Source organism: Dryobates pubescens, chromosome 18 (assembly GCF_014839835.1).
Source record: "Dryobates pubescens isolate bDryPub1 chromosome 18, bDryPub1.pri, whole genome shotgun sequence".
NCBI classification, from domain to species: Eukaryota; Metazoa; Chordata; class Aves; order Piciformes; family Picidae; genus Dryobates; species Dryobates pubescens.
In genome coordinates, this window is record NC_071629.1 from 14848209 (window position 1) to 14871048 (window position 22840).

At 51.3% G+C, this 22840-nt stretch overlaps 1 protein-coding gene across 2 annotated transcripts; it reads right to left on the reverse strand.

The window, feature by feature from the left end:
* Window positions 1-12178: 12178 nt before the first annotated feature.
* On the reverse strand, window positions 12179-14640 carry LOC104300135 (G-protein coupled receptor 12). 2 transcript variants are annotated; one of them, XM_009900384.2, is made up of 2 exons: window positions 14575-14640; window positions 12179-13539 (listed from the first exon to the last, which is right to left on the reverse strand). In XM_009900384.2, the coding sequence occupies exon 2, from the start codon at window positions 13535-13537 to the stop codon at window positions 12461-12463; it is 1077 nt and encodes a 358-aa protein (XP_009898686.2). In that variant the 5' UTR covers window positions 13538-13539; window positions 14575-14640; the 3' UTR covers window positions 12179-12460. The 2 variants fall into 2 exon arrangements, with proteins under 2 accessions (XP_009898686.2, XP_054025547.1); XM_054169572.1 differs by lacking the exon at window positions 14575-14640 and adding an exon at window positions 13975-14160.
* Between the last annotated feature and the right edge of the window lie 8200 nt (window positions 14641-22840).

The following is a 22840-nucleotide window of genomic DNA, read 5'->3' on the forward strand; positions in this document are numbered from 1 at the left end:
AACACCTCAGCTCTACTGCCAAAAGGAAGTGTTGTTTGGAGGGAGGCAGGTTGTACCACTGGAAGCAGTATTTTGGAAGGTGCTTTTTTTGGGCATGCATGGCCAGCAGGGCCACCATGCCATTTCTTTGTGGGTAGACCACAGAGGGCCATGGGAAGCATTCCCCATCATGGGAGAATGGTGGGGAATGATGGCAAGGACAGCACAGGCCGTTCCTTTCACCGTGATTCCTGTTTTCCCATAGTAGTCATTTAGGGGTAAGGTTTTCCCTGTTGGCATGTCATTTTACAGATGAAAAACATAAAAGTAAGGACAAGGACTCTGTCCTGAGGAGTTTACACTTTACAGCAAAGACCATATAACCTGCACTGCACTTTAGAAGCCTCAACTGCTCATTCATCCCTGAATTTACCCTCAACTGGGCAGCAGCACCTTGAGAACTCTTCTCCCTTCCCTTAGGTGACCCTACTACCAGCACCACAACCATATCCCCCCTGCTGATGGCAGCAGTGGGGGTTCTTCTGCCCCTCCACTAACCCCATGTAGAAGTGCCTGAGTAAAGTATGAGTTTTATCTCTGAAGGAGTTGCCATGCCCTTGGGGTGGTCCCTTCCCCATCCCTGCAGAGCTCTGCTCCTCTGGGATGACCATGCATTGATAGTGCACTCACCCAGATGCATTGTTGCAGCTACCTGCCAGCACTCGGAGGTGCCCACACAATTCCTGTGATACTCTCCTAACTCACAGGAGGTGTCTTCCTTCCAGTACTTAGACCCAGGCCTAGATTTTGAAGTATTTAAATCTTTTGGAGAATCAAGGGGGAGTAGGGAGGTGGGGATTGGCTGAGCTTCCTTTAACAAAGCCCTGCATTTTGCTGGGAAAGGAAAGAGTCAAGAACCTCAGTGAGGGGTTTGCCCCCAAAGCCTTCAGTACCATATCCACAGGCAGGGTGGGAGGAGGACACCATCCTGTTGTTGTCACTAGGCTGAAGCAGAACCCACAGGTTTTCACTGCAGGAAATCCCAGATGAGACCTGGATGGAGCATGCTTGGTCATGGTATTCCCTGAAGGCAACATTGATGTGCCATTATCAGTATTAATGTCTGTCTTATATTGGTACAGTGCCCTGAGGCAGCTGCTGTCTCCATAGCACTACATGATGGTAGATCACCGATGCTTCACAGTCCTATGGGCATCCCCTCTAATAGCTATCTTCCCACAGGTGCATCCTTCAGAGCAGCACTCAGAGATCTCTCTAGTCTTTTGCTCTCATTAGGAACAGGCTTAAATCTGCTCTTGGTCATCATGTTTCAGGGCATGCATGAATGAACCTTTCCCTGCACACCTCTCCCACAGTGGCAATGCAATGGGACTCAGCTGGCCCTTCAGGACTTACAGCCCTTAGCTATATAGCTAAGTGACAGCAGAAGAAGAAACAGCCTCAAGTTATGCCAGGAAGGCTTAGGTTGGCCAAGAGGAACAATTTCTTCCTAGAAAGGGTTGTCAAACCCTGGCCCAGGCTACCCAGGGCAGTGGTCAAAACCCATCCCTGAGGGGTTTTAAGGCTGTGCAGATGTGGTACTGCAGCACATGGTTTAGTGGTGACCTGGCAGTGTTGGGCTAGTGGTTTGACTGTATGATCTCCAAAACCCTTTCCAACCAAAATTATTCTGTGATTAGGAGGACAGAAGAAACAAAATAGAAGATAATGTGGTGTTTCAGGTGGGTTATGCTCCCACCACTCTGTACAGGAACATCCTCAGGTGGGTAAAACCTGCTGCTGTTCTCCATCCCTGTGTGGGACCAAAGTGCAAGGTATGAGATTGAGCTGGGGCAGAAAGGGGTGGAATTGGATCTCAGGGAAATCTTTCTCAAGGTGAGGATGCAAAAAACCCTGAAGCAGGTCACAGACGCTCTATCATGGAAGGTCTTTAAGAAGCAGGTAGGTAAACACCAGGAAGGAGCACTGTCTGTGATCCCATGTTGAGCATGGGGATGGTAGAGGTGCCCATAGTGTATGTCTTCAAACCTGGCATGGTTGTAGGTCTGTCTCACCCCCCCATTCAGACTTCAACACCTATTTTTAGGCCTGTCTCAGCAGGTTACAAGCCCAGAACACTACTCACAAGCCAGGGCAACCTGCTTGTCTTCTCCATCAACTTTGCTACCATTACTCTGGTTTTGGTGTTGACCCTTGCCTATAATGAAGATAAAAGGTTCCTGAGAGGGCAAGATGGGAATTAGCTGCAGAAAACTAGAATGAGCAGCTGTTACTGCTGTATTTCAATGATTAGAATGCAGCAGCTCTAGCAACCTGCTCACCCAGACCATTTATGGTCCACAGACTGCACAGTATGAACTATGCTGGTGCATTATGCAGAACAATTTAAAAGTTATTCTTTGTTTTGGGGGCAGTTCAGTTGAGGAATCTAAAAAATGAACCACCACTCTCCAAAAAACCCCAGTAAAACACAAACAACTTACACATGATTTGTAGAAGGAGAGTCTGCTTCATCTTCTCCTGGACCCTGGGGACAAGTCAGACCTAATGTTGCTTCCTGGCTAGCCACATTAAACAAACAAACAAACAAACAAAGGCAAAAAACCCACATCAGTATCACCATTTCCCAAAGAAACTAACATCGAAGAGCAGAGCAGGAAGGAGCTGAGTTTCACTCTACAGAAGGAAGTGCTTTTGTTCCTGAATGCCCCACCCCGGCTCAAGTGTTTTAAATTCCATTGATCTTCCCCTGTTACTGGTGCCTGCATAGGCCTGATGCTTCAGCTGGGAGCACTGGCCTCGTAGAAAGTCACTTAGTGCCATGAAAAGACCAGCCATAAAAATCTTGCACTAGTAACAAGGCAGACTCTGAGCTTGAAGACATTACTATGATGCTCATTGAGGAGCTGTGGATTTTTCACTGGCAACAGTCACATCTTTCACAGAATCAAAGAGTAGTTTGGGTTGTTGGAGGGGACCTTAAAGATCATCTAGTTCCAACCCGTTGCCAAGGCTCAAAAAATCAGAGTTATGAGCATTGACACCCCCTCTTGCCACAACCTCCACCAAAGCTATTTTTATTCTCAGATGTTTCAGGTCTACCTTTAGTTCTGGCCACCTTTCCACAAATGAAGCCTCTCTTCGTGGTGCCTTTCATTTCAGATCAGAGCAGATTAGGAAAAAGAGAGATAATCCCCACCAAAAAGTTACCTTCTTTCTCCAAAATGCATTTTTAGGAGCATTTCAAGGCTGGTGGCTTCCCATCTTAAGAGACTTCCTTATTTTGGGGCCACTCAATTTGCCCAATCAACCAAACATGAGTTTGGGCTGATGGTGAAGCATTGCTGGCACTTTCCTCCCCTCCATTTATGGGTTTGGGTTGACAGTGAAGCATTGCTGGCACTTCCCTCCCCTCCATTTCTGGCTGTGGCATATCACATGTGGGGCTTGGGTCTGGCGTTGCTGTCAGCAGGACTACAGCAGCACGGCAGCTCCTTCCTGACACAAGTGCCTTTACTGAAGGTCCCCATTGCATAGCCAAGGAGTGCAGGGCTCCATGGGGCTGGTGGGCTCACTGAGCAGGGGATGAGGAGACCATTTCCAAGCATTTCTGATGCTCAACCTGTCCTCACCTGAGTGGGAACCTGGACCCTGAGAGGGACCTGGAGCCCAGATCCTGAGGTATCTGCTGGGATTCCTCCTTCCTTGTGCATGGGCTGTTTGCCTGGCAGCAAGGAAGCAACTTCGGAAGTAGGTCTCAAAGCAGCTTTTCCTCCAATCTTGGCCACCCCAAGGTGTACACACAAACATTGCACCCTTGCCATGGGGACAGACCCCAAGAGGATGTGGTGAGTGTGCAGGAAGAGGACAAACCTTATCATTGCATTGTTGCAGAACATGTGCTTGCTGGTGGGTTTGCTTCAGGGTATTTGTCTTGCTGCTGCTGTGGGACAACCTTCCTCATCCTCCTGCCCCAGCCCAGGGCTGTTGGGGCAATTCCAACTGCTGTGGCAGGACAGGAGCCATCTTACTTCCAGGTTTTGATCACCTTCAGAATGAGTAGGACCTCAAGCACTTCTGGGTGAGGCCAAGCATCACAGGAGCATTATTATGGGGGACATTGAAGCAGGTGAGGATCATATCCTATGCCCTGCACCCAGCAGCCTGCGGGCAAGGCTAGCCCAGCCTGGGCTGGGAGCACCTAAGATACCTTAAAACCCCTTCTGTACTACCTAAACCCAGCACCTACAAGCTAAGGAGACCTCCAGGAGCATTGGGGCCACCTAAAACAGAGGATTCATGAACATCCAGCTTGATCTAAGGATTTGGAAGACCGTTTTCTCCTCTTTTGGCACTAGCTAATTGTTGCTGGTGCTGCATGGAGCCAGGGCTGGGGCCAGTCTTTACGAAGGTTGGCTCCAGCTCTGCGAGGGTGGCATGGAAGGGACAGGGAGGTGGCACCCTGCTGTTGGCTTCCTGGGAGGTTCAGCATTGGTGGGTCTGCCACGATGCTCCTACAAAAGGCTCATTTTTTTAATACCAGTAGAAGTATTACCTGTAATCTTCAATTGATGGAAGCAGCTGATGGGAGATGTGTGACACTCCCATGGTGTGTGGGGGTCACCTCTAGCAGGCCATCACTTGGTTTCCATTGTTATATAGCTGACATTACAAGAAGAAGGAGATTTTTTTCACTGTCTAATGGGGTCTTCTAACCGTGTGCACTTAGTCCATAGGTGAATAGATGTTGCTGCCTGTATCTACCTACCATCCCCAGTTGCTACGTGTGAACAAGTGTATTTCTCCCCAGTGTTGTGGGTTCTGCCTGTCGTGACACGGTGACAGAAAGGTAGGGACTACGCTGGCTCGGAGCCTCCTCCTGTACAGTGTAGAGAGGAGACCTGGAACGACCCTGAAGCGCCGCTTGTAACTACATTTGTTCAAAAGATGTCATCTTAACCCCAAACTCCTGACACTTTATGCATGTTGCTAATTAAAAAAAAAAAAAAAAAAAAAAAAGAGAGAGGGAAAAAGAAAAAAATTAATAAAGATTTTAAGAGGTTAAAGTAGATTTGGGTTTTGGCTTTATGTCAGCTTGACCTCGCTGGGTCCCTTTGTTGTGAGTTATCAGCCCTGCGATGCTCTCTTCTCTAGTAAGAGCCCAGGGCACAGAGGCAGAAGCAGCAAGCTCTGATATCTCTGCAAGCCTTCATTTGGAGAAGGCAGCTCTCCAAGATTAATTAATTCCCATGGATATTTAATCCCTGACTGCCTGGGCAATCAGGATGGCTTGCTGATAGCAAAGTCTCCATCCTTGCCTGTGGAAGCTCCAAGCAGCAGGTGCCATTCCTTTTTCCCAACAGAATCACAGAATGGAATGGACCCCTGAAAGTAATTTTGTCCAACCCCCATGTAGTCAGCAGGGACACCTCCAACTAGATCATGTTGCTCAGGGCCCCATCAAGTTTCACCTTGAATGTGTCCAGGAATGGGGCTTCCACCACAACTCTGGACAGCCTGTTTCAGTATTTCACCACTCTCATTGTGAAGAACTTCCTCCTATGTCTAGCTTCAAACCATTGCCCCTCGTCCTAAACAGTCCCTCCCCAGCCTTCCTCTACATCCCTTTCAGGTACTGAAATGTAGCTCTAAGGCCTCTCCAGAGCCTTCTCTTCTCCAGGCTGAACAGCCCCAATTCCCTCAGCCTGTCCCCTTAGGAGAGATACTCCAGCCCTCTGATCATCTGGAGCCCCTCCATGAGGTCCATGTCATTCTTGTGTTGAGGGCCCAACACAAGAACACCAACGGTACAATCAACATCTCAAGTAGTTCTTATCCTCAACTAGCTTATCCCAGTCCAAACAGAAACACAGAGCCTGGCTGAGGAAAAGCAGAAACCTGTCCTAGACTTGCTTTAGCTGAAATAAAAACACAAGACACACACAGCATGGCACATACCTGGGACAGGAGCCCAGATCTTCAAAGGTTTTAATTTTCACCCCCCCGCTTCCCCTTGTTTTTGGATATCCTCTTGACAAATCACTTTAACAGTTTTATTTACAGTAATAAAAATAAATTACTCTTACAGATGAATGTATAATATTATACACAATAGAGATACAGTGCAATACAGCATCGATTTGTTTCCACTCACTCGTAAAGTGCATTGAAGGGGTTGGATTGAACCAGAACTGGATGATAACTACATTTTTGTCTTTGAGATCAGCACTCCTGGTCAAATCAAAAAGGCAAATGAAAACACATCAACAGAAGTTGCTGCTTGAATTGCTGTGAAATGGCCTCACTGGGAAGCAGACAGGGCAGGAGGCAAGCCTGGGAATGGGGATGATCAATTCCCACTCTATCCATCTGTGCTGCTGAAGGTGACGCCAATAGACACTACCTGAAGCTTAGCCAGGCTGATCTGGGTTTCAGAGCCTCAGAAAGGTGACTCCAAGGCCATGCTGGTGACCGCAGAGCAGGATCTGGCCCTTGGCCACCCATGTTGAGTTTCTTGCTGAGCTTTGCCACCAGAAACTCACCCCTCCCCCATCAAGCTAGAGGATTTGCTGTTTATCCTGCCTGGGACCTGATTCTGACCTTCTCAAAATGAACATCCTAAAGGAGACTAGTCCTCATCACTCTCCATGTGGTGTAGGATGAAAGGCACGGCAGAGCCAAAAGGCTGGGCTGCAGCAGGCTCAAAAGGACATCTGCTTTGCCAGCAGTTGTCAGCACTAAGTCTAATCCTTAGCCAGATACTGCCCAGCTCGAAAAGAGCTTTTCCTGACACTAGCCAGGTATTTTCCAACTCCCAGACCATAGAATGGGTTGGTTTGGAAAGGAGCTTAAACATCACCTAGTTCCAACCCCCTGCCAACCCTCATACTAGACCAGATTGCTCAAAGCCCTGTCTAACCTGGCTTTGAACATTTCTAGGGATGGAGCATCCACAACTTCCCTGGGCAACCTGTTCCAGTGCCTCACCACTTTCATGGGTAAAAATCTCTTCTGAATATCTAATCTAAATCTCCACTGTTTCAGTTTAAAGCCATCACCCCTCTTCCTATCACTACAGCCCCTGATAAAGCACTAAGGTCATCAGCCTGTGCTTGTGCTTGGTGGCTCTTGATACAATGTGCTGTCAGAAATCAGCCTCCTGCCTGCTGCAGCATCCTCCGGTCATGAAGGAATAGCCTTGATTCAGACCAAATTACATTTGACATCCAGCAGCATTTGTGAAGGCAACTGTTACCCTTGGAGCTGGAGACAATTTATTCACATCCCACAAAGTCAGAGACAAAAGAGCTTTGGATCACCCATTCTGCTCTGGGGTTTCTGAACTGAAAATCCATTTTGCCTCTGTAATGCTTTGTATTGCAGAGTTTTCCAGTGGGAAAGCTCCATTCCCAGGTGGCAAGGACAGTGGGAATGGTGGCTCTCAGGGGAGTTTGCAGTTGGCAACAGCATCATTAACAGAAAAGGTACAAATCATAGAATCGTTTTAGGTGGAAGAGACCTCTGAGATCATGGAGTCCAACCATCAAACTAACACCACCATGGACATTAAACCATGTCCTGGAGTGCCATGTCCACATTTCTTATGGTACAAGTGAATGGTAGAAGTGAAGCTGTCAACATGACCACCTCACCAAGAGGAAAGGTTGAGCATGGATGAGAAGAGTTCCAAGGAAATACCATGCGCGTCGAAGAGCAATTCCTGACAATTAAAAGCTGACCCTTAATTAATGGTTAACAATTAGGTGAGCTGTCAATGCTGGTCAATGCACATCAGTACAAATGATTACCAAGATCAATGGCTCTTTAAAGCCCTCCCCACCCCAAATTTGATGCTTCTACAAGAAAGAGGTACGTCATCACCTACTGAGAACAGTAATGGTTTCTTGAGGTTTTATTCAAAGTTCAGTTAAAACCCTGTGTTGGAGATGAACCAATTGTGGCTGCCACATCAGGCCTGAGATATCCTTGAGATATTCCCTGCTGGTTACTACAGTGAAGTTGGCTTCAAAGATACATTTTTACTGCTCAAAGTCCCAGACTGAACAAAATAGAAAGGAAAAAAAAACCCTAAGCAGCTTTGTTGGTCGAGTCTATGTATGTTATTAGCCTCTTGCTTTTTAATTTCTCAGGTGAAACATGCTGGGACAGGGACAAGGGCTTGTTGTAACTGTACAAGCTCACATCCACCCCTGGCACATCTCCACAAAGCTTCTGTAGGGTTCAGAAGTGACATGGGTTTAAGCATGGCCACACTCTGGCCCTTCACCTTTTATCAAAAGCTATTTGCAAAACCCTGCTTTTGAAGGTACAACGGCAAGATCTGGGCTGCTGGCCAAGGTGAGGACACGGAGGTCTTCTCAACTAAACATCAACCAGCCCTTTCCAAGCAGGTTCAAGCTTCCACTTAGAGAAAACTGTGGGAATCAAAGGATGTCTGCACATTTCCACCAGCTAAAGATCTTGTGCTCTGCAGAACTGCCACTGTCCTGTTGTATCTCATGTGAAAAGCACAATAATTAAATTAATGGCTTTTATAGACTTCAACTTTCCTAATGACTTCTGACATAGAAATCCCAGGTGGAGAAGGCTTTCCAGTACATTCAACACCACAAAATTGAGAATGGTGGACCATACCCTGCTTGTGTTTTGTCCTTCTCATAATGCCCAACAGCTGGACAGGGGCTGCCTCACTCTTTTCATCATGTTTGCAGAAGTTTTGAATCCACAGAGGATTTGCTGTGCTGGAAAACCTTTTCTGTTTTCCAGTGCTCCTCTTATCATTGGTGCCCCAGCCTCTTGTGACACCATTACATTCGAATGAGTGGCTTCATGTTTATGGCAACACAACCTCATCCAAAGTCAGGCCCTGTGTCCTGTACTAAACATGTCCCAGCACTGGAGGACACCAGGACATTTCTAGCCTGCACACACCACTACTAACTTGGTAGACCTATAGGCTCATAAAATAGTTTGGGTGGGAAGGGACCTTTAAAACCTCCCTGCAGTCAGCAGGGATATCTGCAGCTAGAGCAAGTTGCTCAGAGCCACAACCTGACCTGGAATGGTTTCAGGGATGGGGTATCTACCACCCCCCTGGGCAACCTGGGACAGGGTCTCAACACCCTCAGTGTGAAAAATTTCTTCCTTATCTTGAGTCTAAATTTCCCTCTTCTAGTTCATACCATCATCCCTTGTCCTGTCACAACAGACCCTGCTCAAAAGTCTGTCCCTGGCTTTCTGGTTGGCCACAAGAAGGTCTCCCTTAGGCATCACTGTTTGTCTTCTGCAATAAAGGTGTAAATGAGTTTGGGTGAGAAAGGACATCTCTGGGAGGACATTTCCACCTCTGCTCTAACTCAGCTGTCTGTTAGAGGCTGAATCCTCAGCTTTAGCTCCTCATATCCCAAAACTTTCCCCTACTGCTGTGGAGAACCTCAAGGGAAAATTATTTTCCATTGATGCTTTTATGCCCTTGTCAATGGGCTTCTTGAACTGAGACAAGTTTCAAGTATACAATTAAACTCTACAAAGAACATTGTTAAGTTCAAACCCTTCAGCAACAGGGAATTGACTGGAAAGTCAAGAAAATGCAGCTCTTTCCAGGTCGGGGTTTCGTTAGAGCTAACACTACATCTGGGTGCATTAATAAGAGTGTGGCCAGCAGGCTGAGGGGGAGGTTCTCTTTTCCCTCTACTCTGTCCTAGGGAGGCCAGAGCTGCAGTACCGGGTCCAGTTCTGGGCACCACAGTACAAGACAGGCAGGGAACTACTGAAGAGAGTCAATTGGAGCACCTCTGTGAGGAGGGAAGGCTGAGAGACATGGAGAAGAGCAGCCTGAGAGGGGTTCTGATCAATACTCAATAAGAGCTGAAGGGTGGGGGCAATAGGATGGGGCCAGACACTTTTCAGCAGTGCCCAGTGCAATGGGCACAAACTGGAACCCAGGAGGTTCCATCTGAACAGGAGGAGAAACTGATTTGGTGTGAGGGTGCTGGAGAGATTCCAAACCCACCTGGACATTGTGATCCTGTGCAACCTACTTTAGCAGGCAGGTTGGACTAGATGATTCCCAATGGTCCCTTCCAAACCCCACCAGTCTGGCATTCTGGGATTTCATCTAAAGGTACACAAGGAGCTGCCCAGAGAAACAAATCCTGTCTTCTAGGTAGAGTTGTGCAAAAACATTTCAAGATGTTCACAATCTTTCCAAAATGCTTTAAACTGTCTCTGTCTTGGGTTTTCACACTGAGGAACTGCAGGAACCTGGGTGTGCTTGCAGGAACCAGAAGAATTCAAATGAGTAGAGAGAAGTGTTTATGTCTATATTACTTATCTATCTATCTATCTACTTTTAACCCTACACTGAGTCAGCATTGTCCCATTGGCACTCAGAAGAGAAAGGAAAGGACAAATGAGAGACTGGCCACTTTTCAAAGGCAGACACTAAGCCCAAGCCCCAGGCACACTATGGACATTCATAGCTTTCTCATGTGCACTTAACTCTGAGGAACAAGAAATTCATTGCACAGATACAGAGAGAAAATACAGTCATGTCTGTCTCCAGCCATCAAGTGGCTTCAAATCCACCCCAGCCTCACAAAGCAAGGACATTTCTGTCTTCCATAAAACTCCAGAGAATGCAGACTAGTGTGGTGGTGCCACAAGGTCTCCTCTCAGCCTCCTTTCCTCCAGGCTGAACAACCCCTGTTTGCTCAGCTGCTCCTCACCACACCTGTTCTCCAGCTTCAGAAGCTTCAGAAGCTTCACCTTTCAGAAGCTTTGTTGCTGTTCTCTGGACCTAGTCCATCACCTCTATGTTCTTGGAGTGAGAGCCCCAAAACTGACCCCAGGATTCAACATGTGGCCTCACCAGTGCCGAGTACAAGGGTATGATCCCTGCCCTGGTCCTGATGGCCACACTATTGCTGATCCAGGACAGGATGCTGTTTGTTTTCTTGGTCACCTGAGCACACATTCTCATCTTCAGCAACCTATCAACCAACACCCCCAGGACCTGGAGATCCCATCATTTTTCTCCAAAGGGAAGTAACACATTTGGGACACCATACTCAGCTGGTGAGGGGCGTCCTGCTGCAGCCCCTGTTCCCATGCTGGGCTCCAGAGCAGCATCCATCACCTCTTCCTTGACCCACCCAAGATGTTTCACCCGAAGCCCTGCCATCTTGCTGAAGGTTGCTTGGTTTCTTGCTTGCTTTGTAAGCAAATGCACTATTCCACTTCTCAGGCAAAATAAAGCACAAGATAAAGGACACTTCATAATGGCCTCACTAACACCACAAAGCACATAAGACAGGAATGTGAAGGTATCAGAGCTTCTCTAACGAAGCAAATTAAACAGGTAGCATCCAGAATAACGTGTGACTACAGAGGCTTCCTTCTAGGGACCCCAGCAAGCCCAGTCCCATCTTTGGATGAAAATCCCACCCCATGTAAACGATCAGTGTGGCAGTGAGTGCAACCAGGGGAGTTCATCACCCCATGGTCCCAAACTGGGCAGGAGAGCCCTTCCTCAGCCTCCCAGAGCCTTGGGGTGCAGGACACCCCAGCTGGACTCACCACCTGCACACTGTGAGCCCCCATATTTATTTTTTTGAGGGGGGGGTGAGGGAGGAGGGTAGATTCCCTGGGTACCCCCATCCCTACTACAGCTCAAAACAACATCCACACCCTAAAGTGCCAGGTTCTCAAAGTGCTTTGCAAACAACATAGAAACAGAGAGGCATCCTGTCCCCACCCTGCCCAGGTCCCTTCTAGCCCCACCCCCCAACACCCTGCACTCCTCCAGGACACCCCCATCCCTGCAGTGCCCACCCCCCCACCCCACCCCCCTTGCTCTGATTATTGCATAGCATCACAAGGCCTGATGTCAGGGGAGTGGGCACAGCAACCCCACACATGGGGACCAGCCCCGCTAAAGGGGATCCAACACTCACCCCTACCCACACCCCACTCCTGTGTCCTTCCCCCTGGCTGCCACTCATGGGATGTGGCCCCAGAGCAGGGGGTGGGGGTGAAAGCCAGCCAGCATGGGCTGGCAAGCCCACTGCTCCCCTGACTCCTTACCCCAAGAGGACACAAACGCTGTCATATGAAGATCCCTTTTTTTTTTTCTCTTTTGTTTTCTCCCCCCCCCCCCCCTTTTTTTTTTGGTGTTTTGTGTTTTTAAATAAAAAATAAAATGTGTAAGAAAATAACATTTCTAAAGGAAACCATTTTCATTCTACCCTCTCTCTTTCTTTCCCCCTTCTTTTTTTTCCTTTTTTTTTTTCCCTCTTTTTCACCATCTTTTCATGGAACAAGATGGGCTGGCTGGGGGGGCTCCTCCCGGTAGGAAACAATAACGACAGAAGGGAAAAGGAGGAGGAGAAGGAGGAGGAGGAGAAGAGCAAGGGAGCGTGTCTCGCTCCGTGCTTAGTCCTCACACATCGCTGGATGTCCTTGGTCTGGAGGAGAACGTGGAAGGGATGCAACCACAGCAGGCCAGCCAGAGAGACTTCTGGATGTCTGGGTTTCTGAAGGCGTAGATGATGGGGTTGATGAGGGAGTTGCAGGTAGCAGGCAGCGCCAAGGAGTAGGTGTAGACCACGGGGTAGCTGGAATCGGCCACCAAGGAGTAGATGGCAAAGGGGATCCAGCACAGGGCGAAGGTGCCCAGAATGAGCGAGAGGGTGGAGAGCCCTTTGCGGGTGGAGGTGGCCTGTGCCGTGGCAATGAACTGGTGCTGCACGGCAATCTGCTGGGCATGCCGGAAGGCGATCTTGCAGATCTGCAGGTAAAGCTGCATCATGAGGGCGAAGAGGAGAAGGAAGGTGACGGCCAGCACCGCCGCGTTGTCCTTGGTGACGGGCCGCAGGATGCTGCAGGAGCTCTGGTCCCTCAGGCAGTTCCAGCCCAGGAGGGGCAGGAGCCCCACTCCCAGGCACAGCAGCCACATCAGCAGCACCATGGCGCAGGTGAAGCCCAGCGTGCGCTCGCTGTGGTAGGTCAGCGCGTTGTACAAGGACAGGTAGCGATCCACCGTGATGGCCAGCAAGCTGCAGACCGAGGCGGAGAAGGCGGCCAGCAGCAGCCCCGCAGCCCCCAGCTCCGCCGCCTCGCTGGGAGGTCGCAGCAGGTACCGCACGGCGAAGTTGGCCACTAACCCCAGTCCGGCCAGTAAATCGGCCAGGGCTAGGCTGCCGATCAGCAGGAACATGGGAGCCCGCAGGCTCGGCGTGTAGAAAAGCACGGCCAGCACCAAAGCATTCTCCCCGGCCACCGCCGTCCCCGTAGCGCACAGAGCGATGTCCCAGGGGCTGACAGCTCCCCCAGCTCCTGCTTCGCTCCCGGGTCCGGGCCCGGCCCCGCCGTCGCTTCCCGGAGCCGCCGTTCCCGGCCCTCCCGCCGCTGAGGGCCAAGCGCTGGGTTCCGAGGCGTTGCCGAGCCCCGGGAGCCGCTGCTGCTGCTGCGGCTGCGGCTGCCACGGCTCCCCCATGGCGGCGGGGCCGTGCAGCATCGCTGGGGAGAGACGGAGAGCGATGCGGTCAGGAGAGGCAAGCCCCGCACCGAGCCCGGAGACCCCTTCACCGAGGCTCGGGACCCCCGCACCGAGCCCCGCACCGAAATTGGGGAGCTCCGCAGCGACCCCCGCACCGAGCCCGGGATGCTCTGCATCGAACCTCGGCACCGAGACCGGGAACCCCCACCCCAAACTGGGAGGGCTCCCCCCCGGGAGGGCTCCCTCCCGCCCCCCCCTAAGCCCCGCACTGGGTTCCGGAGACCTCCACCCCGACCCCCAAGACACCCAGCCCCTCACCGGGCCACCCTCTCCCTCCGCACGACTCATCCCCATCTGCTTCTCCACCCCGTAACCCGAGTTCAGCTTCCCGGGGAAGTAACCCAACCCCTCCAACCTCGGCACCCCCCGTTACCTCCCCTCCACCCCACACGCACCCCTGGCAGCTAGCTCCCGCCGGGCTGAGGCCGAGCGCAGCTCAGCCCCCCTCTGCCAGCAGCCCCCTCCATGCACTCCCGCTTCCGCAGACGCTGCGCACCCCTGCCCCGTCCTCCTCTTCCCTCCCTTCCTCGGGGCACCGCTACCTTTTTCCCCTTTTTATTCCTATTTATAGCATAAAACGTTTCCTCTCCCTCCTCCCCCCATCCTCCCCCCTCCCGCAGCCCTTTCTTTTTTGCGTGCAGCGAGTAAAAATAAATACTATTAATAGTCCAGCCCTCGCATGGATGCAGAGCTGCCGGTGAAAGGAGAAGGCAGTGGTGAGGGACAAGCCAGCGTTAACTTTCTCCTTCCTCCCCCCCCACCCCCATTCCCATCCTTCTCAAAAGATTGGTGCAAGATGCTCCCAGCCAGCTGCCAACAGCTGCTAAGATGCTGGATCGCCCCCACTCCCCATTACAGAGTAAACCCTTCTCACCCCTACCTCAGGCTGGGCAGAGGAGGTGTGAAGGTCGGGGAGGTTGGGGTTGGAGGGGGGGCCCCTACCCCTGCATTGCTGCTTCCCCCCTGCACACCACCACCAAGGGTTGTTGTTTTACCTGGCTTTAATGCTCGAGGATCAGCTTGCTTCCTTTCCTTTTGGTCTTGTTTTTTTTTCGTTGTTTTTTTTGGTTGGTGTTTGGTTGTTTGGTGGTTTTTTTTATCCTTCCCAGTCCTCCCAGTCCTTGGTGTGAAGCCTCATTCCTCGGCAAGCATCGCTAATACGGTTGGCAGCTAGCTGGCATCTCCTGGCACTTAATATTCCTGCCCCATTGGATCTGCTGATAAATCTCAACTCTGACGTCAAAGTCTTCACTTATATTCATGATCCAAGCCTGTGAATCAGAGCTGCTGTGATCAGAATAACAACGAGGCTCCAGCTCCCTGCTCCACATCCCCATCCACGCCCGTGGGCACCGGGGGCTGCGCGTGCCCGTGCTCGTGCCCGTGCTCACCCCACGCTCGCACCTGCACCCGCCCCGCCGTTCATTCATGGGCTCTCTCCTGATGCACCTCCCCAAGGTCGGGCCCCTCCGTACCTGATCTGCAGATGCAGTTTGGGTGCCGGCCAGGCCCCGCCAGCTCGCCAAGGAGGCCGGGCAAGGTTTATTTTTACCTCTTGCACCAAGAGACGCAGGGATCTGAAGGGAGGTGTGTGTGTGTGTGGGGGGTGATCTGGCATGGCATGGCTTGGTTGTTCCCATTCCTCAAGGACAATGCCCAGGGACAGAAATGCAGGTCTCGCTGCACCCCCAGGAGATAGCAGTCAGTGGGGCTCAGAGGGTCTTGTCCAGCCAAGTTGGGGCATATGTATATCCCCATGGGGGAGATATCACAACCCAGAACCTTTGCCCCACACGGGCTTCCCTCTAGCCAGCATAAAAACTGGTATGGGGGTGACCAACATTTGGGGATTTCCTACAGCTAGTGTAAAAGCTGGGGTGGGGAGGATTTGGGAGGGCTACCCATCTTCCTTCATAGGGGCCCAAGTCTGTCCCCTTCCCCACACCACAACACCCAGACTCAGCCTTCCATCCAGGCTCTTTGGTTAAGGAGCACCCTGGAAAAGGAGTTGATCAAAGCCACAATGATTTTTTCCCATCTCTGTCATTCAGTTCAGGAGCAGCATCTTCAAAGCAGGGATGCTCAGCTCCTGGATCTGCAATATTCCAGTGACACCTTCCCCCCCTTTTCCCGATGGTTTCATAACACTCCAGTTTTACTCTTTCATCCCCCCTCTCCCTTGCCAGGCTGCAGCTACACAGCGCAGTGAGCTCCACGCTGGCAAGCATCTCCAGCTCCTGATGCTCAAAGATATCTAGGTGACTCTCAGCGGTTTTGGCTGAACCCCATCGCCCCAGTTTGGAGCATCTGGGTTGGTAATCAGGCCAAGCCCCATCCCAGGGGACCCGAGTCGTCATCTACCTGGGGCCGCGTGACCGGGCGCCGTGGTGCCGTGCTGAGTGACATGAGCAGTGCGCGAGGGGCGGAGGAAGCTGAGCCACAAAAGCTGAATGAATGCGCTCCCGCTCCCGGGAATTACGCACTGCCTGGGAAAGGGAGGCGGGCGAGCAGCTCTGATTGACTCCCATTGCTGGTTGACTCTGCCGTGAGCTGGGTGAGGGAGATGATGCGCTGGGCTGAGCTGATGTGGCAGAGGAGATAAAAGAATCATAGAATGCATTGGGTTGAAAGAAACCTTTAAAAGGTCATCTAGTCCAACCCCCCTGCAGTCAGCAGGGACATCCCCAACTGGATCAGGTTGCTCAGAGCCCCATCAAGCCTGGCTTTGAAAATCTCCAGGGATGGGGCCTCATACCACCTCCCTGGACAAACTGTTCCACTGTTCCAATACCCTCACAGTGAAGAACTTCCTAATGTCCAACCCAAATCTACCCTGCTCTAGTTTCAAACCATTGGTGCTCATCCTATCACTGAAAGCCCTTCTAGACAGTACCTCCCCAGCTTTCTTGCAGCCCCCCTTCAGGAACTGGAAGGCCACTGGAAGGCTCTCCTCAGAGCCTTCTCTTCTCCAGGCTGAACAGACCCACCTCACAGCCTGTCTTCATAGGAGAGGTGCCCCAGCCCTCTGATTATCTTCATGGCCCTCCTCTGGACCCACTCCATCAGGTCCATGTCCTTCTTGTGTTAAGAGCCCCAGAGATGTGATGGCCCTATGAGGTGCTCTGCAGGGATGCAGCCCATCCAGGGCTCCCCAGGCTGAGATGAGTGAGCGAGGTCTCAGCCTCAACCCAGCAGGCCTGATCTGGGACAACCCTTCTATCTTCATGGGATCTGCCCCACTGAATCCCTTACATGGCAGAAGAAAGGCTGCTGCAGCTCTTGGGACCTCAAGTCCATCCAGCAGCAAGACTGAGCAGGGGTGGGCATGTGCAGACACACTGCATCCCTCCACTAAGTGCCCTCACACCCAGTTGCCCCAGTCTGGCCCTTGGATCCTCTCATCCACAGCACAAACATGCAAACTTCAATGGGTCACAGATGACTCCAGACTTTGTGGTTTCATCAGTGGTTTGGACCTCCTGCTCCTTCCAGCATCCTCCTGCAGTCTTACTTGCTGAGACACCCTTAAACACTCAGGATTCTTGACTGATCCCCGGTGACCTTATTAGTCCCAAACCACAGTGCTGCCTCCCTTACCCACCTTCAGTTCCTCCCCTCAACATCTCAACAGAAGTTTTGCACAATCTTGGAATGCTTTCCCCATGTCCCACAGCAAGTTCTCAAGAAGTGTCTCCTTTCATACACTCATCACAATGGGCTCTTTTCAGTGGTGCCCAGTGACAGGACAAGAGACAATGGGCACAAACTGGAACCCAGGGGATTTCATCTGAACAGGAAGAGAAACTTCTTTGTTGTGAGGGTGCCAGAGCCCTGAAGCAGGCTGCCCAGAGAGGTTGTGGAGTCTCTTTCTTTGGAGAGATTTCAAGCCCACCTGGACATTGTGATCCTGGGCAAGCTGTTGTGGGTGACTGCTTTAGCAGGGGGGTTGGACTGGATGATCTGCAGAGGTCCTTTCCAACCCCTACCATGCCTGGGATTCTGTGAAGTATGATGCCAATACCTCCAAAAGTGGATGGACTCCATCCCATTTCCACCACTCTTTGTTGGCTTCACAAACAGCAGCTGAAATTCCCTGAAACCCACAGGCCACTGAGCCAGAGGCAGGTGGGTTTAGCTCCCCTGGGCTTTGTGGTGAGCCCCATGCCATTACCAACAGCTGGTAACACCCTGGGGGTGGAGGCATCAGAGACACTTCCCTTTTCCCACCCTGCCAGAGCATCCCATGGCCAAGGTGGCAAAACTTGAGGTGGCAAACCAAGCTCACTGCCTTGAGACATCCCAAGAAAATCCATCCCCAGATTTACCCTGGCATCTTCTCTGCAGAGAGTGGGTGCAGCCTTATTGCAGCACCTCTGTTGTTCCCTATTACTCCAACGGTGCTTGAGGAGCTCCAAGAAGGAACAGTGTGGCTATAATTAGCAGTGCTGACTAATCAGGGTAGCAAACAAGCGCCTTGCGCCCGTCAGCCGCCCCGAAACGGGGCCGTCGGGGGCTGCGCGCCGCTGGAGAGCACGGCAAGTCCTACATTCAAGAGCTTTGCATAATCTCTCTGAATACGAGGTGGAAATGAGGCCACTTTCTCACCGCTGCTGCTGCTGACTTCAGAGACTGGGGACTTTTCCAGGTGCTGCTTTGGATGCTGCTCTCCAGCCTCCCCAGCCTGACAGGAAGAATGACCAGGGGTCCGTGATGGGTTGAGGTGGCGATGTAAACTCAAAGGAAGAGGAGGTGGTGGCAAGCAGGTAGGAGTCTGGCTTCTAGAATCATCTGGCTTTGCTGAGAAGAAGCTTTGGCTGAAAAGCATCTCTCAGGAGTGGCTGAAATGGGTGCATTTGAGGGCCAAGGTTGCAGAAGTGACCTCAAACACCCTGCTGCAGCAGCACCATTCAACCTTACTTGTGCCTCTCAGAGAGCTATAGATGGATGGTTGGCTCTTCCAGCACTGAAGTACACAGGTCCCAGCCTGCCTCACGCTGTGGAGATGTGTGAGACCGTCCTGCACCACAATGAGACATCTCTGGGTTGCCCAGTGTGAGGACTATAGAGATACAGTGGAAAGCTGTTTGATGGGAAAGGACCTGAGGGTGCTGGTCCACAGCTGACTGAAGATAAGTCACTGTGTGCTCAGGTGTCCGAGAAGGCCAACTGCATCCTGGCCTGGATCAGCAAGAGTGTGGCCAGCAGGACCAGGGTGGGCATCATCCCCCTGTACTCAGCACTGGTGAGGCCACACCATAAATACTAGTTCAGTTTTGGGCCCCTCAATGCAAAAGTACACTGAGGCTGTTTGGGTTCACATCAAACCCAAGCTAAGCTATACCCTGGAGGCAGGCTCAGCCACCCCTGCTTGAGAGCAGTCTGCATCCCTGCATCCCACTGGAACTTGCAGGAGGACAAAACCCAAACAGAACATGCATTGAGACAGACACCTCCCCAGGGTGCCCAGGAAGGCTATGGATGCTCCATCCCTGAAAGCATCCAAGGCCAGGCTGGATGGAGCTTTGAGCAACGTGACCTAGTGGAAGGTGCCCCTTCCTATGGCAGGGGGTTCGGACTTTTAAAATCCCTTCCAACCCAAACCATTCTGTGGTTCTGTGAGCATGCCAATGCCAAGCTGTGCCAGGAGGGAAGGAGCAGCACTGCGATTTGAAGGCTTGCTTTGTCTTCTCCTCCCAATTCTCACCAAACACTCAGACTAAACCACAGGGAGGAATTTTTCCTCCTTCCTTCAGTGCTGTCATTCCCACCCAGAATGATTTTGTTCCAAGTGCTTAAGCTCCACCACTTGCCTGAGCCAGAGGAACACGTTTTGGAGCACCTTTGCTGGTACACATTGTGTCACCATATGTCAGCTCAGCTCTAGCAAGCAGAGCTTCTGGGAAAAGGTGGTTTGTTCTCAAATAAAGAGCTTCTGCATCATGTTTTTCTCCTTCTCTTAGGCTGTCTGTGGCGCTTTGGATACTTCAGCAGCAGTGACTGTGTTTCCTCCACACCACTGTTTATCAAGCCATGGGGAACACTGGGAGAGTGCAGGATGGGAAGCAAAATATTAGAGCAAATGATTGTGATAATGAATAATTAACAATAATTTGATTCTGTGAAATGGCCTCAAGTTGTGCCAGAGGAGGTTTAGGTTGGACACAAGGAATAAATTCTTCCCCCAAAAGGTTGTCAAGCCCTGGTCCAGGTTGCCCAGGGCAACTGTGGAGTCCCCATCGCTGGAGGGGTTTCAAAGCTGTGTAGATGTGGTGCTGAGGGACATGGTTTAGTGGTGACCTGGCAGGGCTGGGTTAATGGTTGGACTTGATGATCTCAAAGGCTTCTTCCTACCAACATGATTCTATGATTCTGATGATTTAATTTATGCAATGTGGCACAGAGGTAAGGAAGGTTTTCTGTGCTTTTGGAAGGGGCACAATAAGAAAGATTCTTTAAAAAGCCCATTGAAGGTCTTCAAGCAGCCTTCCCTTCCTGTGGGTTTCCTGGCCACTCACTGCCACCAGTGTCCTAAAACCAGGCTTGGAGCTCCAGAGGAACTTGATGGTGGCACCTGCCGTGGGATCACCGTAACACTGCTGGGATCACCATAACACTTCTAGGACCACCATAACTGCTGAGCCCCAGCAGATGTAGGTCTGAGGACCAGCAAGGTCCCAAGTCCAGGCAGAAAAGCTACCAGCTGCCCTGTGAGACATTGGCACTGAAAGAAACCTGCGTCTACTGTGTGCTGATGGGGATGGATTTGTTGCTCCATCCCAAGCCCCAAACCCTGTGCTGATCCCTGCTGATGTGCTGGCACAAGGTAGGGTGTTAGGCAGCCCACCCAGCAGGAAAAAGCCCCCTGTGGAAGCACTCAAAGGGCCTCCAGCCTTCCCAGTTCCTTTCCTGCTGGGCAGGAAGAATGTTTGGTTTCATCAAACCTGGGGAACAAGTTCTCAGCTTTGAAGTTGAGCAAAAGGCAGCTCTGACACCACCTCGCTCAGGCACAGCCAGTCCCCTCCAGTTGCTGATTTCACATTTGGCTTCTGACATTTAAAGCCCAAACTCCAGGATCCTATGTGGAGTCACAGTGCCGGGCTCCCCTCTTAGCATCTGCTGAGCTTGGACACATTCCCTGGGGATGAGATGCAATGGTGGAAAGACAAGTGCCAGGAGATGACAGCAGAAGATCCCGCTGCCTGAGCTTGAGCCCTGCTCAGCCCAGGAGGATAGGACCAAGGAGAAGCTTAAAATGCCCAGCGGACCCAATATTCTTCATAGCAGAGACAACACAGCAAAGGCAGATTTCAGCCACCCACAGCAAACAGGCTCTGTTGCTCTCCCAGCTCAGGGCACAAACATGAGCTCTCTGTTGCTCTCCCAGCTCAGGGCACAGACATGAGGTCCTCTCCTCATCAATTATGCAGGAGATGCTATTTCTGCTTCAGAATATTTCAGCAGGAGTGGTGAAGGCTCCCTGACTTTCCCCAAGAGCAGGGTGGCATTTGCAAGCATCATTGCTGCAGGCCACGGCCACCATGGGCACCGAGCTTGCTGGCATCCCGGATTTCTCCCCAGCCTTCAGCCTAAGCCGCACACTCTCAGACCTAGGGGTCTGTGGAGGTACTTTTTCCCTCTGGGCATTGTGTTTTCCCCTTCAGTACCACTGCCCAGGGCACTTCCTCAGTACAGATGGGCCAAGGACCTTGAGCTGAGGTTCAACAAGACCAAGTGCTGGGTACTGCACTTGGGTCGCAACAGCCCTGTGAATGCTCCAGGCCTGGGACAGAGTGACTGGGAACTGCCTAGCAGAAAAGAAACCTGGTGGTGCTGGTTGGCAGCAGCTGAAGATGAGCCAGTGTGTACCCAGGTGGCCAAGAAGGCCAACAGCATCCTGGCCTGGATCAGCAAGAGTGTGGCCAGCAGGACCAGGGCAGGGATTGTCCCCCTGAACTGGGCACTGGTGAGGCCACACCTCAAATACTGGGGTCAGTTTTGGGCCCCTCAAATCAGCACCAGAACAAGAAGACAGTCTCAAAGTTCACCAGGGGAAGTTTAAGCCTCACAGAGAGAGTCGGTCGCCATTGGAATGTGCTTCCCAGGGAGGTGGTGGAATCACCATCCCTGGAGGTGTTCAAGAGGGGACTGGATATGACACTTGCTGCCATGGTTTAGTAGTCATGAGGTCCTGGGTGACAGGTTGGACTTGACGATCTTTGAGGTCTTTTTCAACCTTACTGATTCTATGATTCTATGATTCTGGACTGTGTCCAGAGAAAGGCAACAAAGCTGGTGAAGGGTCTGGAGAACAGGTCTGATGAAAAGCGGCTGAGGGAACTTGGGGTGTTCGTCCTGGAGAAAAGGAGGCTGAGGGGAGACCTTGTGGCCCTCTACAATTTGCTGAAAGGAGGTTGGAGATAGACAAGGCTTGGTCACTTCTACCAAGGAATAAGCAACAAGACAAGAGGAAATGGCCTCAAGTTGCACCAGGGGAGATTCAAGTTGGACACAAAGAACAATTTCTTCCCCAAAGGATTGTCAGTGGTGACCTGGCAGTTCTGGGTTCATAGTCAGGTTCCCATCACACATCCTGTCTCCCACCACTAGTAGAGAGCCCTGTGGGATTTACACTTGACTGTTCATCTGCTCTGCCTGCCTTTACCACATGGGAGTCTCCAGGCAGGGTGAGGGTGGTGGGATGGATGGAGGGTGTGAGACATGGTACTGCACCTCCCCACTCAGTTTTGATCTATTTCCCTTATTTTTTCATGCTTTTTTCTCCCCCAAAGGTCAGCTCTCTTGGCAGAACTAGAAGTCACAACCAGCTTCCCTGATCCCAGTGTAATCGTGTTTGATGAGTCACTTGTTCAACGGGAAGAGGCTGCTGGTTGCTATAGGGATAGCAGCAGAGGGGAGAGGATCCCTCACCACCCTGATCACTGCTTCTGACAGAGAAAATGCAACCCCAATCTGTTCCAGGCCAAGCCTCACTTTGACTTTTTGGCACAGTTTGATATGCTGGGCTCTCTCCCCAGCTGTGGAGCTGCAGGGGTGTCCCTGAGCCTGGGAGAATTTTGATTTTTAGGGACATCACAGGGCTGCAATTGGTGGGGGGGAATCAGTGAGGGATATCCTGCTCTGGCAGGGGGGTTGGACTCAATCTTCAGAGGTGCCTTCCAACTCCCACCATTCTGTGGTTCTCTGAATGCAGGGCTTGGGGAAATTTCATTGCTCTTGGGAGATCTTTGCACTCTCCAATTC

What these genes read in the sequence shown, in the direction of transcription:
- LOC104300135 (XM_009900384.2), bottom strand. Translation starts at nt 13,537, where the DNA reads ATGCTGCACGGCCCCGCCGCCATGGGGGAGCCGTGGCAGCCGCAGCCG.